We start from the raw sequence: 18,940 nt of genomic DNA on the forward strand, positions 1-18,940 counted from the left end.
GAAAGCATTAGAGAGAGAAGAAAAGGGTGGATCTATAAACACAATTTTTTTTATTTTATAATGTATTTATTATTACTTTATTTGCAGGGACAGTGTACATCAAAAGAGACTTCCTTAAATGCGCTAACCAAGAGGCTATTGTATCTGGAAATAGTTAAAACAATAAAACCAAACATGCATACAGTAATACATAGCACGAAGGTTAACGCTGTGTCGAGGAAGACAGAGGACTATACAAAGCACAGAGACATTTGAACCAGACCAAACTGAAATGTTCCCGTTGGTCTTAAAGAAGCCATTTAGACATCCATTGTGTGTGTGTGTGTGTGTGTGTGTGTGTGTGTGTGTGTGTGTGTGTGTGTGTGTGTGTGTGTGTGTGTGTGTGTGCGTGTGTGTTCGTTCAGGCGTACGAGGTGACGTTCCTCCGCAGGGTCGATCACAAACACATGTTGGCTCGCCGGCACTTCAGCAGCGTCCCCGTCATGGCGGAGCACCTGGAGCCGACCGCCGCGCTTGGCAACCAGCTCGTCTCCAAGCCCGTCACCATGGCGACAGGCAAGCCCACAGTCCACACCCCAGCGGGTTCAGTTCATTAAGAAACCCCCCCAATGTGCCCCTCCCTCGCTCTGATCAGCTGTCACTTTACAAAATAAAGTTCATGATGGTCTTAATCCTGGTTTTCACTCATGTACATTTATGAACCAGTTGAGCCCCGAGCCTGTTTTTCAGGGTTAGGGTTAGGGTTAGCTTTTATTTAGAATTTAGATGTTGGGAGCTCGGATACCCAGGGCTTGGCTTCCGGAAAGAAGAGTAAAATAACCCTAAAGTAAATGGTATAGAATGTCTTTTGGGGTGTTTTCAAACTTTCCAATACAGTGCATTCATTTCCACAATTTCAGCCGGACTATTTTAGCAAACAACAATTTATTTGCTCCTTTAAATTGCTGGAGTTCCCATTTATGTGCAGCTTTGTGTCAGTAAAGCACTGATGGATGGAACGCACACAACTGTTCAGGTGAGGTGCTGGATCGCAGGCAAATATAATAAAAAGAAAGGAAATCAGTCCATAGTTTGAACTCTCAACATCCTCTGACGTTGGCAAGGTTCCTCCCAGATATACATTTGGATAAAACATAAATAATGCACAAACGAAGCTCTACTTTACTCACTTTAGTTATCAGGTTGGTGTCATTATAGCTGCAGCAGAAGCAGTAAATCAAAAAACTGGAAAACATGTGAATTATTACAGATGTATGCGATTGTGTTTTTTTTTTTGTATATGTATGTGTTGCCTTTATTGCTCTGTAACTCCTATGTTAAGGACTTCAATTACGACGAGTAAGTGGTGTAAACAACCAGAGAAACACTGACCTCTAGTGGCTATTGTGTCCCTAAATGACTACACCTTAACACAATACATTTATATAAACTGTGTACACTGCTATTCAGAAGCTGTAATCCCCTGCTACAAAAGCTTAACATGTTGTGATCATAGTGGACAATGTGCTTGTTTGAATTGTCTGTCATGCTTTTAGGAGGTAGAAATCCCTCTTTACAAATCTATCCATATGTGTATGGTTTGATTTGTACATAGTGAACACAATCCTGAAAGACTTAAAGGGGACCTATCATGCAAAATGCACTTTTTGATGTCTTGTATACATAAAGATGTGTCCCCGGTGCGTCGGGGAACTCACGCAGCGTCAGAAAATAAAACCCTCTCTCTTTTCCTCCGTACCCAAATCTCTAAAAACGGGGGAACAACGGAGCTGATCCAGATTTGCGTCCGATATGACGTAATATCTGAAATGTGGACCCACGGCCCTATCAGAAACGTTGCTATCAAAAACAATGGCCGACTGTTTTGGACGTAATATGGTCGGTGTTTACATTAGCATCGCTAACACTCAGAGCTAACCTGTACTGGAGAGCATGTGTGTGAAGAAGCAGGAAATAAAAAGGAACTCACCTTGTGGTATAACCGGCAAGAGAGAAAGCCTTTGAGCTCCATACTGTTTCAGAAATAATCCTTGATAATCCATGATATGGCGTTTCATCACGGCAGTATTTAGTTTAGACAGTAGCTGCCGGGTCCCGCATGAGCTCAGACCCTTACTTTTTATTTGTTGTAAAATGTTTTTTTTTAAAGCTTTATACCCCAAATCAGCACTTTTGAAACAGGAAGTGAAATAGAGGGATATGAGGCATGGCTAGAATGGGTGATCTGTTTGGTATTTTGAGCAAAACACTTCATAGACATGTTTTTTATATATTGTATATATCTGAGACCTATGCTATTGCCTACAAATAGCATGACAGGTGACCTTTAATTTGGAAAGTCTGCCAGAGCGTATTTGTAACATTGAAACAATACATTAGTTGAGACATTTGTTATCTACACATACATATTCTTACATACAGATTATTTTAACTACTTTATATTTTTACTGTGAGGTGTACATCTTTAAATGTTCCAGCTCAAACACATGTTGCTTCCCTTTCAGCTCAAAGATGGTCTATTTGAGAGGAGGCATCACTCTGCAGGGGAAAAACGTCTCCCTACTAACCTGCTGCCAGACAAAATGCAGTGGAGTAAGAAGAACCATATCTGTTTCAGAACAAGGTTCATTGCCAAGAAAGTTTACATTCACAGGGAATCTGCTTCACTGTATACGTGTTGCAAACAATACAAACACGGTGATATAGAAACAGATTAAAACACTATCACTAAATAGGAAAGTAAGAATGACTCTTAAAAGTCAAATATGTGCAGTATATCAGAAGTGAAATTGTAAGAGGTGTGCAGGTCCTAACGAGGTACAGAAATGTGCTGAATATACAGAGGATATGTTATACTGACGAATAGTATTGCATAAACTAGCATAAGGATGAAGAAGGAATGATGTTAGTAAATATACACAATAAAAAACATACTACTGCATTTTTACGGGTATGTGTCAGACGGACTCAGACCTAAGAGGCTGCCATATGTTTGCCACCTGGAAGTAGTTCAGGATCCGTCTTTCTTTCGGCACGGACAGTGACTCGAATCAGTGACTCGAATCAGTGACTCGAATCAGTGACTCGAATCAGTGACTCGAATCAGGGACTCGAACCAGGGACTCGAACCAGGGACTCGAACCAGGGACTCGAACCAGGGACTGAGCTGCTGCTGCTGCCCCTAATACAGTTGAAGAAGTAAGTCCTTGTATCATCACTTGTTTGTTTGCAACATAAAATATAAACAAAAGACTATGTGAGTTTTTAAAACACAGCCAGAGTGAGCCCTCTCGCTTGCTTTCTCCTTTCTCTGCTGTAGCTACAGATAGCAGAACATTAAAATACTTAATCTTTACTGTAATACAACTTCTTCAAATAGTTTGTAATATAACATCTTGATCAGAACAGTAACTAAACTCGACATAAGAAATGTGGTGTGATAAAAAGTAATATAGTTGTCTCTGAAAGTAGTAAAGTAAAAGTCTAAAGTAGCAAAGTATTTTTTTCCTCAGTATATATGGGACTCAAATATGTATATATGTTCATTTAATTCATTTCTTATTTTAACAGTTACTTACCTGCATATAACTGTAATTGTATTAATCTTGTACTGTCCTGTTTTTCAATCTCACTCTGTTAACGCTTAAACTCATGCTTAAAAGGTCAATCTTATCTTATAATTTCCTATTTTATCTGAAATGAATACAGTATAGCACAGGATGATTGAGTTGAGTGACTTTAATTTCAGAACTCTGAGAAAAAAATCCAGAATCAGGGTTAAGTTTTTCACATTCCAACATTTTTTTTCTCATGTGGCCCTAATCCTCTTCCGTACAATATCTTATATACTAACCTATTAACTGTTTGCACAAGAGGTTTTTTTTTTATAAACCCCGTCAGAGTGATCCCTCTCGCTGTGTTTCTCCTCTCTCTGCAGCTACAGGTTGCTCACCTGTGTCTGCAGGAGCGCTCACTGTCAAAGCGCGCTCACAGCAGCGGTTACGCGCAGCCATTCCAACACATCACATTCCCGGCGGTGCGTCGGAACGAAGCGCACGCGACGACAACCCGATGAATATTAACCGTTAAAAACCGTTTGGAAACTAACCGACGTCCACGCGGGTGTTTGCACCGAACACTGACGGCTGAACAGAAGAACAGTTGGTGTGAAAAGTGCAGCTGTTAACGCCACGTCGACTAAAACAAACAAACTCTGACAGGTGTTTCTCTTTTTTCTCGGAGTTCCCCACCATGCTGGACCCGTCCTCCAGCGAAGACACGGGCGGGGAGTCCGACCCAGAAGTTGTGCAGGAGGCTCCCAGGAAACAGGCTCCTTCTTCGGGGGGGAAACGTGGAAACAACCGGAGAAACCCCCCTGCACCTGGAGCTGCTGTCCCCGGGAAAGGTGCTCCGAAAGACTGCAACGATAAAGGTGAAGAGGAGGAGGAGGAGAGGAAGGAGAGGGAGAGGATCCAGAAGGAGGAAGAGGAGAGGAAGACTAAAGTGCAGATTTATGTGTTTGTCCTCCGGTGCATTGCCTACCCCTTCAACGCCAAGCAGCCCACAGACATGGCCCGGCGGCAGCAGAAGGTGAGAGAAACACCTGTTGTCTGTTTTCAAGAGACCAACAATATATTTAATTTGATATAAAACAGCATGTCATCTCTATATCTGAGAAACATGTCCTAATCTTTATATATACAGTCTATGGTCCTAATGCTTCAGGATTCCTATGCACAATGTACAATATTTAGGGTCGAAGCTCCTTTAGAAATTAGTCAATTTAAAGCATATTCTCCCAACTGACACAATATTTCCAACAAACAACTAAACTTTTAATATTTTTACAATCATATGCACCTACTTATCAATTCGGCATATATTAGATCCACCATGAATTGTTTAATTTTAACAAAATAGCATAGTGGTGAAGCGTTATGTGGGAATCAGGGGTATCTAGGTTGTTAAACCAATACTTTATGCAGTTCTTTTTTAATTGCCTTGAAAAATAACATTTTAATGAACCCACCACCCTGTAACATTACACATTAAACAATGCTATCGATCTGCAGCTTCCATCCCATTGGGTAAAATCCCTCATCAGCCTTAAAACTGACTTCTTCTTAAAGTCTGCTTTGTTTGCGCTTACCTTAAACTCAGTATAATCCATGCTACACGCCTTTTTAAATGCAAACAAAATCACCTTAAAACTGACAGGAATATCTCCTTAAAACAAACAAACAAAAGTCCTCTTAACCTTTAAGTTGCTTCCTTTGGTTTCATGTAACTGTTGGTTAAAATCTCTGCACACTACACATAGGTAGAGCTGCTTAAATAAGCTTTATTTTAAAGGCAGACATGTTCAGTTATTTATTTATTTCCTGATTGCATGCATTGTATATCAGGATGCATTGAATCCCCGTCCTTGGCTGCACTTCATTCAAGGACCGTCAGCTGATTAAGTGAAAAGCCCTCCCCGGTTTTCTTCATGTTATATTCAGATGAATGCATCTTTGTGCGGTGCTGGAGGGCAGCCTGGACCTGCGAGTTCTCACTCAATAAAACAAGCACGGGATGCCAGTTCTGACTCCATGTTCCCCCTTTTCCCACTGGGGAGCCTGGTAATGAGCGTCTCGTGGTGTTTGATTTCAATAAGCAGAGACGAGGTGTTTCCATCCAGCGTTTGTGTGTGAGAGTGATGAATCTGCTCCGACAGAAGGCAGACGTGGGAGTTTATTTGTGCAAGTTCAGAATATTAAACCCATGTCACATTAATAAGACAGAAACTTGAGATCCAACGCGAGGAAATCTGAGAGCATTTTCCTCTCCAAGTGGTGCTGGAAGTCCTGCTTCTCCCGGCGCTGATTCATAAATAAACAGAGTGTGAAGTCTTTAGGAAAACGTGGCGATCGATTTGTTGTCTCGCAGAGGAAGTGGATTTCCTCGTGTTAGTAGTACTCCCCTGGTGCGAGGTGAGAGGCGTGTCTGTGTGTTGCTGGTTTGAATCCCTGGACTCCTGCCCAGCTCTGGATCTCTGCAGGACGGAGAAATCAATAAAACGCTCTGCAGGCAGAGGGGGGGGGGGGGTTTATCTGCAGAGGAGTAAGTCATCTAAGTGAAGTCTGACAGGAAGCAGATCTGAGAACAGCCATTGTTTTGTTTTGTATCAGAATGTCCTCACAACAATGGTCTGTACTGTTTGGCTTTGTACCACACCATCACTTCCTGCTGTGCTTTAGCATTTTGATGTAAATCTTTTCTTTAGTCGATTGACGTTAATCTCCAACAATTTCACATAATCCCTTGCCTTACGTTGATTGTACTTAGCACTGTTTGAGAAGCATGGCACTTCAGATTTTCATTGACGCTAAGCTAAGATGTAGCTACTGTGCATCGGACAGTAAAACCTTGGAAGCATGTCATTCTTCCTGATATACTGTAATGTCAAGAAACTCTGTATTCAACCACTTAAATGTGGATATTTCCTGCTTTTATCTCTGTTTTTATATAAAATCAAAGTCAATATCTTTAGGTTTTGGACGGACAAAACTTGACATTTTAAGAGATCACCTTGGACTTATAGAAACTCGGATGGACGTTTATTTTCTGACAATATTAGACTAACATCGAACCGATTTATATATATAATAATCAGCACATTAGTTCATAATGAAAGTAGTCATTAGTAGCAGCCCTTGTGCCTTTTTAATTTAGAAACCTGAAGTGTTGCAGATGACGTCTACTGTTACGTAACGTTACCTCAGAGTTAATCCATATACTCAGGAGTGTCCAAATCAGGTTTTTTGGACCTGGATCCCGTTCAAACTCCACTAAAACTAAGTGTTGTTATTTTCCATTGCACGCTCAAACTGACACATATCATCATATAATCATTTTCTCTGCTCGTTTGACAAGCTGCTGTTGTTCTACATTGATGCTTTAAAGCTAATTGGAAACTATATTGATCAGAGTTAGCTGAAACCTGTAGTACCATGCAAATGCATCACCAACTGTTATGGCTGCACGATTTAAATAAAAAACTAATTGCGATTATTCTGACAGATATTGCAATTGTGATATGATTTTCCATATTAGAGGGAATGACCCCGAGTGAAACATCATTCACATTTTCATCAAAGAATACATTCAAAGGATCATGGTGCCATATTTTTTCTGTACCAAACACAGATTTGTAAGAAGTCTTTAGAACACTGTCAACGGGCCGGGACTTGTACGACACAATATTTCATTCACATATGTTGCCTTTACCACATATTGCGCTTGGTACGATTTGGATAATTTCGCTAGCATTTGGATTGATTGCAACTCTTTGTGCAGAAAAAAGATAAATATTTAGTGTTGTGCAGGAGCGTAGAGCGATGCTGGAAATGTTTCCCTTCCCTCCTGTCTGAAGTGATTGAAGACTAATAATAGTTCTGACGGAAAACGTTTTCTCCGTCTTGATCCCGTCAGTTCCTGCTGGCCGCCGTGCCTCTGGAGGCGGAGGTAATGATGCAGCCGGTGCTTAGCGGCGGGCCCACGCTCAGACTCCATGATGCTCTCACCTCAGGCTCTCACCCCCCAGAACACACTTTAATGATGACATGGGTGCTGTTACTTGTGGAGACAAAAACATCAATGCTCTATACATGACTGCATGTGGGGGGGAAAGGACAAATATGCTAGGATGACTTTGTTTCTTGTAATCTTTTTAAATCAACTTTAGAAATCACATGTCCTGTTTAGGTGAAGTCACATTTTCCTTTACTTTGAAATAACCATAACAATTTCAACTCAAAGGTCCATTTCTAACTAATCTAAATTGTTCAATTAAAAGTTGACGAAAGCCACTATGATAAAAAATACTTCTAGTTGCAACCCCCCCCCCCCCCCCCCTTGCCTGAAACACCTCCATTGGACTCCTTTGTTTACTTCAGGAACATAATGACATACCTATAGAACATTCGCGCTTCTATTGGCTAGCGCTAAAACACATTGTACGTAATAGGTTAAGGGGCGGGACATCTCTAAGCGGTTGACCAATCACAACAGAGCCGGCCAGCTAACCAATCAGAGCATTTAGCACTAGTCCATATTGCGAATTGTGAACTCCTACAAGTTTCATTAAAATCTGGCCAATAGTTTTTCTTAATCTTTCTGAAAAACAAACAAAGCACCCAAATTCCCCAACTGAAAACCAACATCCGTAGCAAAGGTAATATTTATTAAATCTATCTATTGAAGTCAAATGATCTGCACTGCTCTTGAGTTTCCATCATTTTGAGGCATGCTTTGCCAACTGTGAAAGCCATGTGGCCAAAGGCTTTATTAGGTATTGATTACTTTCCTCTTCAGTCAGAAATCCATTTCCTTCCCGATTTACATGTTGAAACATTAACAGCTCGTCTGCGCTTTGTGTAACACCGATATGAATCAGACTGACCGTAAACCCTGACACCTTTTGGGAGGAAGTTTAGTCGAGAAGCTGAAGCAGAGAAACCAGCCGTGCAACATCTGCTCTTTCCTTGTTGACACAGTTTGAATGTTCAGCGTGAGTTGAACAGATCTTGTTTGCTCTTTGAGAAGCAGCCACTTATACGTGTCAGACAAAAAGAGCTCTTTATAGTCTCTGATGCTCAGCTCTTGTCTGAGATGATTGAAAGTCTTTGAGTTGTTGAAGATCAAGGAAGTGATAAATGGTGTAAATAATACTCCGACTTCTCTCTCTGGCTTTTGATTGATGTTTTGTGAACGCGTCTGTATTGATGAAATGTTCCAGGAGCAGATTAAACGCGGTGAGAATCAGACGAGAGGAAGGAAGCGGTCCAGGTTTCACCCCAAGGCCGTCTAGTTAACACGAAGGATGTTTATTTCCCAGAGAGCCTCTCCGGTTCATCCCTAATTCTGATAAATAATTAACATTTCAAGTTGAATCAGCAGACTGCCTCCATAACACTGACTGGTGCATGACTCCGAATAAACCATATGATGAGAGGAGGGGTCAATAGTAACCTTGTTTTCTTTATTCTCTTTCCCTTTTGATTGTAAATGGCACAAAGGTATCCCAGGCCAATCTAGGTCAAATTCCTTTATAACCACACAAGGGTTTGTTTAGAGACAACGATACGCAACATGTTGGAACGTTTGAATCCTAGGCCTTCACTGTGTGGACACATGTTGATTCTCAATCTGAGGATCTTGATTAAAGCCCTGTATACAATCCAGTGCCTTCTTTCAATATTTGTTCCAATGATAAGAGAGATTATAATCTTATGTAACTGTCTTGAGACAAAGCACTGCATCCAGGATCTTTGTTATTAGAGCAATCTGCCATCTTTGTGTATCCGCTCCAAGCGTTTAGTTGAAGACGCCTCATCTTTTTGGGAAAAGTGCTTGAGACGCTGCTGTAGGAAATGGCAGCGAAGCTTGTTTAGGCTGTGTCTATCTTTCCTGATCTTAAAGGTCACCTATCATGCTATTTTTAGGCAATAGCATAGGTCTCAGATATATACAAATATTTAAAAAACATGTCTATGAAGTGTTTTGCTCAAAACACCAAACAATCACCCATTGCCTCATATCCCTCTATTTCACTTCCTGTTTCAAAAGTGCTGATTTTGGGTATAAAGCTTTAAAAAAAATAAAAATTGATAAAAAAGGATGGGTCTGAGCTCATGCGGGACCCGGCAGCTACTGTCTAAACTAAATACTGCCGTGATGAAACGCCATATCATGGATTATCAAGGATTATCTCTGAAACAGTATGGAGCTCAAAGGCTTTCTCTCTTGCCGGTTATACCACAAGGTGAGTTCCTTTTGATTTCCTGCTTCTTCACACACATGCTCTCCAGTACAGGTTAGCTCTGAGTGTTAGCGATGCTAATGTAAACACAGACCATATTACGTCCAAAACAGTCGGGCATTGTTTCTGATAGCAACGTTTCTGATAGGGCCGTGGGTCCACATTTCAGATATTACATCATATCGGACGCAAATCTGGATCAGCTCCGTTGTAGCCCCGTTTTTAGAGATTTGAGTACGGAGGAAAAGAGAGAGGGTTTTATTTTCTGACGCTGCGTGAGTTCCCCGACACACCGGGGACACATCTTTATGTATAAAAGACATCAGAAAGTGCATTTTGCATGATAGGTCCCCTTTAATGTCAGACAGACACTATATTAAAAAGCTAATTTGTTGGAGTAGATCGGCCTGATGGACCCTGAAGGTTTTTACTGGTCAGTGTTGAAGTTGTATAACCATACGCTGATAATCTTCCTCAGTTTTCAGCTGTCAGATTGATCAGTGGAGCTCATTAATGCAATGTATGAGGGCAAGAATCCTCTAGTTTGTGCTAGAGATAGATAGTTCCACAAATGGATAATTAAGAGCCAAAGGGGCATGCTAGTGCGTCAACCAATGGAGAGTTAGGGTGTACACGTTGGGATGAGGCTCCTTTCTGAGCCCTTTTTTCTATTGTTTACATTGAGGACTGAGCACATGCACACGCTTGTGGCCGCCATGAGAAAAAGCGCTGCAATCAGCTTCTTCTTCAGATGTTTTTTTGCGGTTGCCCGAGAGCTGCAGTTGAAAATATCTCAACTTTGCAGAAAAGTGCTGGTGACTTCGCTGAAGAGAGAAGCACTGGGGGCGCTTTCTTCTTGACGAAACGCTGGCATGAGGGCTTTGTCCAGCACTCTTCTGCCAGAACAAGACGCCCTCAGATCTTTACCCCCAGAATCCTGAGCAGAGTCTGGTTGATGTGTGGCTGCAGGAGGCAGCGCAGCAGGGCAGCAGCCTGAAGCTACGGAGGGTTAACCACCTCTCTGCCTCTCACATCAGCTCTGAGACTTCTGAGCTCTTCCTGCTCACAGTCTGTCATTTCAGTCTCCTTCAATTTCTTCCTCATTTGAATCGAAGGAGGGAAACCTTTATGCTGTGTTACCGCCTTGCATATCTCAGCAGAATATTCACAGAGGCTTTTCAAATCTAAAATGTGGTAAAGGTGGAATCTGGATAAAGAGTCCATTGTGACGTAATGAAAATGAGAGCATACTGTATCTGTGTGTTTCCTGACATTGAGAGGAAACTGCCAGCTGTTGTTTCCTCGCGTCTCCTCCTCCAGTCTTCCCCCGGTGTTTCTGTTTTTGTCTCGTTTCCAAGCGCCTGGCAAACGGAGCAGGGAAACTGCTGAAACCCCTCCTGATGGAGTCCCACGCATCCCTCCACCCTCCTGCACACATCTAATCCCCTGGCAGCTGTTTATTACACAAACAAGATAAACACCATCGCTGTAAGAAGCCTCTTCAGCTGTATGGAGGCTCCTTTCGGGGTTTTTTTCTGCGGGTAGTGGGCACGATTTTTGGCCACAAATCAGCTGGAGGCGACTTCCGTCCTCCTTTGTCATCCCTCCTTCTCTGTCAGTTTCCCTGAGTTCTTTTAAGGGTTATGCAACCTCTCCTCCTCCTCCTCCTCCTCCTCCTCCTCCTCCTCCTCCTCCTCCTCCTCCTCTCAGAAGTGAAAGGATGTCTCAGCAGGACTCAGATCAGGGAGCTCCATGAAGAGCATCAGACAGCGAGGCCCCGGGGCCAAAGGCGGTCCTAACTCAAACTCTCAGCAGAACATTACAGTACCATGAGAGCAACACTTTTTCTACAAGCAGTACTGTAGCACGGCTGCAGGATGCATGTGTGTGAGAATACACACTCAGTTTGCTGGAGAAATAAACCAACAGACACACAAGTCAGTTTCATCACCTCATGAGATAATGGAACAACTCTCAATAAGATTCACTTTGTGCTGTTTCTACTAAGGTTGTCAATGTTAACGCACGTGATTCACCTGGAAGCCTTATCGCATTCAATTTAAATTATGCTTTTTACCACACATTACCACGTTTGACTCCAACTTCATCCGGTCATTTCAGCACACGTTTATTTTTCCATGAATTGCATGGCAGTGAAAATGCAAAGAAAGTCGAGGAATCGGCATACACTCAGATCACTGGACATCGGTAAGCAAACGTAACGGAACAACTGAACTCATTGGCTTCAGGTGGGGTGAAGCCTGAGGAAAGGCATTTTGCTGAACCATGCCCCAGTTTGTTGGAGTTGCACAGTAGTGGGAGACGGTGGACAGGGAACTGTAGGAACAGATAGTGCTTGTAGTATGATAGCAGCAGAGATAATATGCCCTGTGTAGCACACATTTTACGGAGGGCAATCACAGTATGAACACTACCATTTGAGCATATATCCTGTGTCGCACACATTTTACGGAGGGCAAAAATGGGCACAGTAGAAATAAGAAGGCACAGTAGAAATAATTTTGAGTATAATAAAGTCCAAGACCACAAGTACCACTGACTACACAGTAGGGATGGGAACGATTAATCGAATATTTGAAATTATTCAGGTATGAGAATATGAGTTATGAATATTTGTATTCTTTTTTTTTGTTGGGAGGGGTGCCTAAGTTGATTACACATTATCAAATGGAATAATTCAATGTATACGACAGTGCCATAGCTAAATGTGTTGGGTCTAAAGGTGTGTTTTGCTCCGCTCACCGGTCCCTCACAGCGGGCAGAGCTGCAGGTGCTGATCTCTCTCCGGTTATACTTCACTCGCGTTTATGTCCAAATCCATCAGATCTAGCTAGATCTAGCTAATGATATGGCTGCTGCCCCTCCCTACACGCAGATCACGCAGACTCAAACCTCATCTTATGCCCAAATTCCAGCTGAGAGGGTCTTCTCTACAGCTGGCCTGATTGTGAATCGTCTCCGCACCCGCCTCTCGCCTGTGTAGACATGCTCATATTCTTAAACAAGAATGAGTATTGAATAGCTGCATTCTGTGCATAGGCCCTGTTATAGGTTGTTGATCTCTGTTGTGATAGGGTTACCCGTTATGTTGTTTGTGTATGATCCCTCTTTAATTAAAAAAACCAAGTTATGTTTTAAGCATGAAAGCTGTAGGCCTATAGCTGTCAACTGTTCAAACTGTGATCACCAGTTCAATACATTTGACAAATTCGACTTGGTTTCTATACTTATTTGAACATGTATTTATTTATTTTTCAAAATTAAATTATTTTATTTTGTAAACATTTTTCCCACATTTTTTGTATAGGATATGTACATTTCGGTTAATCAGTTAAGCGTTTTTTTGGGGGTTGAATATTCGAATATTAATTTGCTTTCAAATTCCCATCCCTACTACACAGCGGATTCACCTCCTGTCGTAAAAGTGTGTACTTGAAATGTCTCTACCTTTTAAAAAAGTCTCTGAATCAAATTCACATGAAAGATGGAGGAAACGGCTTGGTTTGTTTCATTTCTTTATGCCCGTTTCCTTTTTCTTCATGCAGACGAGCTGAGGAGGTGAAAGAGAGACCAGAATTGTCTTTAGTCCTAGGTTCATTAGTTTTCGAATGACATATTAGGTATTTTAATCAGAATTTATTTTGTGCCGTTGCTGCTGTTAATGTACACATTCCTTCAGAGGAAAAGGAAATGGGAGAACAAGATTAAAAAGCAAGAGGTAATTTGCATGTACCAGTTAGTGTATCTGTCACTCATGATTTTACACATGCATCTAAACGTAGTCATTATAATTGCTGTACAGTACAGCGGCTCGTGGGTGTAACGGTCTCAGAAACTCTTAGTTGTTCTGCTGTGCCGCTGCAGAGAACTCATTAAAATTGCAGCACCTTTATTCTCCTTGTCCACGGTCTGAGTCCAGAAACAACAGCGTGTTCTGAAGTTTATTTTCTGCTGCAGGTTTGAAGCCCCTCTGAACACTTTCATACTGCTGATGGACTTCTTTGTGCGACTGTTCTCTTCTTAGATAACAGTGGCTATATAAAAACTGATGTCAATAGCCGCGTTCACACCGGAGTACTTTTCACCGTACTTTTCGCATTTAGTTCCGTGAGTACCCCTTATGTCACGGTCACACCAAAAATCGTACTTAATCTCGGGTACTTTTACCCCCATTTTTAGAGCCCGCTGGGAGAGCGTACTTTTCTGTGGGTGAAAAGTGCCCCAAAAGTGCCCCAGTGCTGATTGGCTGGGCGAATTGCAAACCACGCCCGTACAACTCTGAAAATGTTGTGTGGAGACGCCATTGTTTTTCCTCGCTACAAAAACACAACGCACCAACGGAGCGTTGTGTTTGTTTTTGAAAGCAGTTATGGCAAGCATCAAGAAATGATGAGGAGGTGTCGGCGCTTCTGGAGATCTACGCCGAGGACGCGACCCAGGGAATGCTACTGAAGCCAGTTCAGTAGCTTTCACTCGACCTGGGAATCGTGCACAGCCGGCTCAAAATAAAGAAACTCAGGCAGGACTACAAACGGCGGATTCAGTGGCCAACGATGACGACCACGACGAAGGTAAAATCAGCTACATGCACTGGGGTTTTAATCTGCACAATAATGGTCTCAGATGTACTTTTATTTGCTCAGTAGATCAAGCTAGCCATGCTAGGCTGAATAGGCTAACACCGGCCCCGAGCTAGCTACATCTAGCTAGCTAGATATTCTCGGCCGCTATGAAAACGTTTTGACTTGTGAATAACTGTGTAGTGTTTCTGTAATTTGCTTCACTAACTCATGGCACTAATCGTCTGTTTCAGGCGAGGATGGACAACTCTCGGGATTGGAAACAAGCGAGCTTTGCATTCTAGATCACAGCGCCTCGTCCTCCTTACCAGCAACCAAACGCTCACAGCGCCTCGTCCTCCTTACCAGCAACCAAACGCAAAGGTACACACACTGTAACTTTGTCTTGAAAGAACGTTACGCATCGAACTGATGTTCACAATCATGTTTATTTCATAATATTCATCATATTTTATGTTTAACTTGCCTCAACAACATTAAACAAAGTTCAAGCATACATGAAGCACTCTTCAAAAAGGAACAATGCTCCGTGTTTGAACCTCTTAAATCGCTGCATAGCCGATTTATTTGGACTGGATTATCCCAGAGAGGCCAAACATTCTTTATAACACAGTTTCAGATTTGTGAAGCCTTAATTCTATTTGTGAAAATACAAAAAAGAGAGATTTCAGTGCTTTTTTTACATGTAGACCACATTAGACCAGGTCCTGATCTAAAACCACTATACCTAGACTCATCAAATCTGGACTGGATTATCCCAGAGAGGCTAAACATTCTTTATAACACAGTTTCAGATTTGTGAAACCTTAATTCTATTTGTGAAAATACCAAAAAAACATTCCTAGTATGTTGTAAAACTACATGGCGACTAAACAGATCTTGTATCTTGCTTATTTCCCCTCTTAGGAAAGCGGACACGGGATGCGAATTTCTTTGACAACCGTCCAGGCGTTGGAGGACCGGCGTGCCGTGGTGAAAGAGTCGATGCACGGGGATCAGATGGTGCTGTTCACCAAGGCCCAGGAAACGGAGGACAAGATGCTCACCAGTTCATTTTATATTATTGTTATTACTGTTATTATATAGTCTTGATACAACTGACACTTTATTTTATATTGATAATGTTAATTTACATGTACAACTTCTATTTTATTTACATTAAAAATGTGAACTTCTATTTACTGTTAAACAGATCCTGTAGCTTGCTTATTTCTCCTGACACTTTATCTTTAGTGACCTGTGTAGCATCCTATACATCACATGTAAGTGATTATTCTGATACCATCATGTTTCATCGGTTATAAACTGGCAAAGCTTTATTTGTCATTTATTTATCATCAATGTTGCAACCTTGTGGAGGAATGGCAGGGGCACATACACAAATATGATAATTTATATCATTTTAAATATTATTTGACCTAAAACTAAATGTTTTTATGATTGTCCTCTGAGGAGGACATGGGGATTTGCAAACTTTTAATTCCCCCCCCCATTTTACACAACACAAAATGGAGTCCACTATGGGCCGAAACTAACATGTATGTTTATGGCAGACGGATGCAGTGGGTCTCAGGAAGATAAATAATAACGGTGGGTTTGCTGCTGAGCCTATTTACCGTGCATACAACACACCTAGCACAGTGTGGCAGGTATATTGCCACACTGTACACTATTATAATGTTGCCTGTCTTGACTGGAAAATAAAAGAGAAACAAAAGCACTGTACAAAAGATCATCTTTATTGTCAAAATGTTTACAATTTACACGCTGTTCAGATGCCTCATAAAGCTGGGTCGCCGGTAAGGCAGTCCATTCGTCCCTGTACTCATTACTTTCACAAAGGTTATGTAATATGCAACATGCTGCCACCTGGAATGTGATCTTGTCCATCTTGCAGTCGTTTCTTTTCATCAAGCACCGCCACCTGCCCTTCAGTCTGCCAAAGCGTTCTCCACCACCACTCGTGCTCGGCTTGTTTTGTTATTGTACGCAAGTTGCTCAGGCTGCATTAACTCAGTTACAAAGCTGTATAACATGAGCACAAACAGCACAACTTCAGTCGACTCCATCTCCATCATGTCTGAGGTCGGAAGGTAAACAACAGACGCCTAATGTACAGCGAGTGGGTGGGCGTCGCAGTATACGCGGGAAGTTTTTCTTCTTCTTCTCTTGTTTTGCAGCGGATTGCAAACAACTTTAAGGTGCATACCGCCACCTACTGTACTCGCCGTGGAGTGGTTTGTGGCCTGCCAGTAAAGCCAAAGCAGAAGAAGAAGAAGTGACGTCAGCGGCTCATTTGCGTAATCTTCCCTCAGGGAAAAGTACTCCGGTGTGAACGCGATCTGTACTAAGTGCCCTGGGGTTAAAAGCGCCGGGGCTCTTAGTGCCGGAACTAAGTACAGGAAAGTACTTGGTGTGAACGCGGCTATTGAGTCCTTATTCAGTCAAATGCTCCATAAAGAACTGTTTTAATCAAATGTGTTTAGTTAGTTTAACCTTGTAACTTTCCTTGTTAATGCAACAACATTGGCTTCTTAAAACTGTTTGGATGACGAATACCGGTACTTTTTTTATTTTCTGGTCTGGAACTTCTCCCAATTTGTCCACCCACAGAAGCGAGTCCATATCCTCCTGACTGGAAAACCCTCTTGCTCTTTTTTCCTCACCTACACAAAGCTCTATGCTGAATAAAAACAATGACACAGATCAGAGGCAGCGTGCTGAACAGCAGACTGATGACACATCACTGTTCGAGGAGGTGAGGGGGAGTTCGGATAAAAATACCCACCTGTACCGCCAAATATTTGCAGAACAGGGTAAACTCAACATTTTAATCATGTTTTCTCTTTTGTACTCACAATTGTTCTCTTGTTTTATTTTAGGAAGATTGAGTTCTTATTTGTTTTGTGAGAACATTAAACTCTTTGACTCATTTTGAGAGCACAACCCAATCCGCCACCAAAACATTCAGATTATTAGTGTTATGCTGTGGGTTTGGAGGTAGAGGGTTCCTATATTTATCTGAGGATCGATGGTTCAATCCCCAGGCCGTGCAGTCAACACATCAGTGTCCTTTGGAAAGATACTTAACCCCAAATTGCTCCCAATGGCCAACCGTGTGCCAGTGCTTATATGTAGAAGCACTTTGAGGGGTCTCAAGACAAGAAAAGCGCTATAAAAAAGCAATTTATTTACCATTTGTTGTGACAATAAACCTTTGAAACTTGAATCTGTTGAATCATTTATGAAATTGGTGACATATGCAAGAATAAATATCATGTATTGATGAAAGCTACGAAACAAAGGCTGCTCTTCTATTGACCGTACAGGTGTTCTAGAAAGGGTGGAGAAACCCAATACTAAGTACTGTGTAACCCTGGATTATCAAACAGCTTTTGGCTCTATAAACAGACAATGCTTAGATTGTATGAAACTGTTAAAATAATACTTAACCTGTTAAGCCCGAGAGGACCCTAATCCGGGTCCTGCGGGTAGTTTTTTCACGAAACTGTGTCTCAGGGCTTCTTAATATTTAAAAACCTATTAATGTGTCATACCCATTTAACGGGCAGAAACTCAGCTAACTGACAATACGAAAATGTTTACCGAAACAAAACACAAGTCTCACAAGAAGCATCTAAATGAGCCCTGAGCGAAAAAATGCTAACGCACTTAGCACAGAACTCAAGGTAAAAATACCCTTATTACTTATCGTGACTGCACATACAAGATATCAGATAAAGCTGAGATTCCACAGATTCTATAGCAGGGGTAGCCAACACGGTGCCCGCGGGCACTTGGTCGCCCGCAGGGGCAACGTGATTCGCCCGCGGGGCATGTTCTAAAAATAGCTCGCCAAGCAAATCCAAAATGTATAAAATACACAAAACAAAAAAGGAAATGTAATTAAAAGAATCTACCCTATGCATAAACGAAACCTAAATCATAGCGAACTCTATCTACTTACTACAACTCTATATCTATCTAACACCCCTCCTCCCCCCACCCCCACAATGAATATCGACCAATCACGTTCTTGCTTGATTTGCGGGACCAGCGTTGCAGTCGGGAAGAAAAGGCACCTCCCCGCTGATTTTCCTTATGGCAGAATCTGCACATCAGCCCCATTGAACAGCCTAGTCGTGCCAGCCTATACAACACATGGGGGGCAGAGTTTTACTCTGTGTGTTGCAACTTGCATATATATGTATTGCACCTGACGCACACACGCATGGCGTAATTTCCACCTGGGACAGGGGGGAAATGTCCCCCGCTCTTTTCGAAATCCCGTTTGTGTCCCCCCACTTTAAACATATGTTTGTTATTATTTTTTAACGCAAGCCGTTGATCGCCACGGAGGAGCACACAGCCTGTGTGTGTGTGTGTGTGTGTGTGTGTGAGAGAGAGAGTGAGAGAGTGAGAGAGTGAGAGAGTGAGAGAGTGAGAGTGAGAGTGAGTGAGAGTGAGAGAGAGTGAGAGAGAGAGAGAGAGAGAGAGTGAGAGAGAGTGAGAGAGAGTGAGAGAGAGTGAGAGAGAG

At 42.0% G+C, this 18,940-nt stretch overlaps 2 protein-coding genes across 2 annotated transcripts in view; both read left to right on the forward strand.

Annotated features, from left to right (window-relative positions):
• The window catches only part of iqub (IQ motif and ubiquitin domain containing), a 19,745-nt gene extending 19,135 nt beyond the window's left edge, over positions 1 to 610 (forward strand). The window contains exon 13 of the mRNA XM_034116871.1: positions 405 to 610. Coding sequence (XP_033972762.1) covers positions 405 to 596 — 192 coding nt within the window. The 3' untranslated portion in view covers positions 597 to 610. The remainder of the gene's footprint in view (positions 1 to 404) is intronic.
• Positions 611 to 4,037: 3,427 nt separating this feature from the next.
• Positions 4,038 to 18,940, forward strand: part of cadps2 (Ca++-dependent secretion activator 2) — a 216,586-nt gene continuing 201,683 nt past the window's right edge. The window contains 1 exon segment of the mRNA XM_034116812.1: positions 4,038 to 4,590. Within this exon segment, the coding sequence (XP_033972703.1) occupies positions 4,252 to 4,590 (339 nt within the window). The 5' untranslated portion in view covers positions 4,038 to 4,251.

This window comes from Trematomus bernacchii, unplaced genomic scaffold (assembly GCF_902827165.1).
Source record: "Trematomus bernacchii unplaced genomic scaffold, fTreBer1.1, whole genome shotgun sequence".
NCBI lineage: Eukaryota > Metazoa > Chordata > Actinopteri > Perciformes > Nototheniidae > Trematomus > Trematomus bernacchii.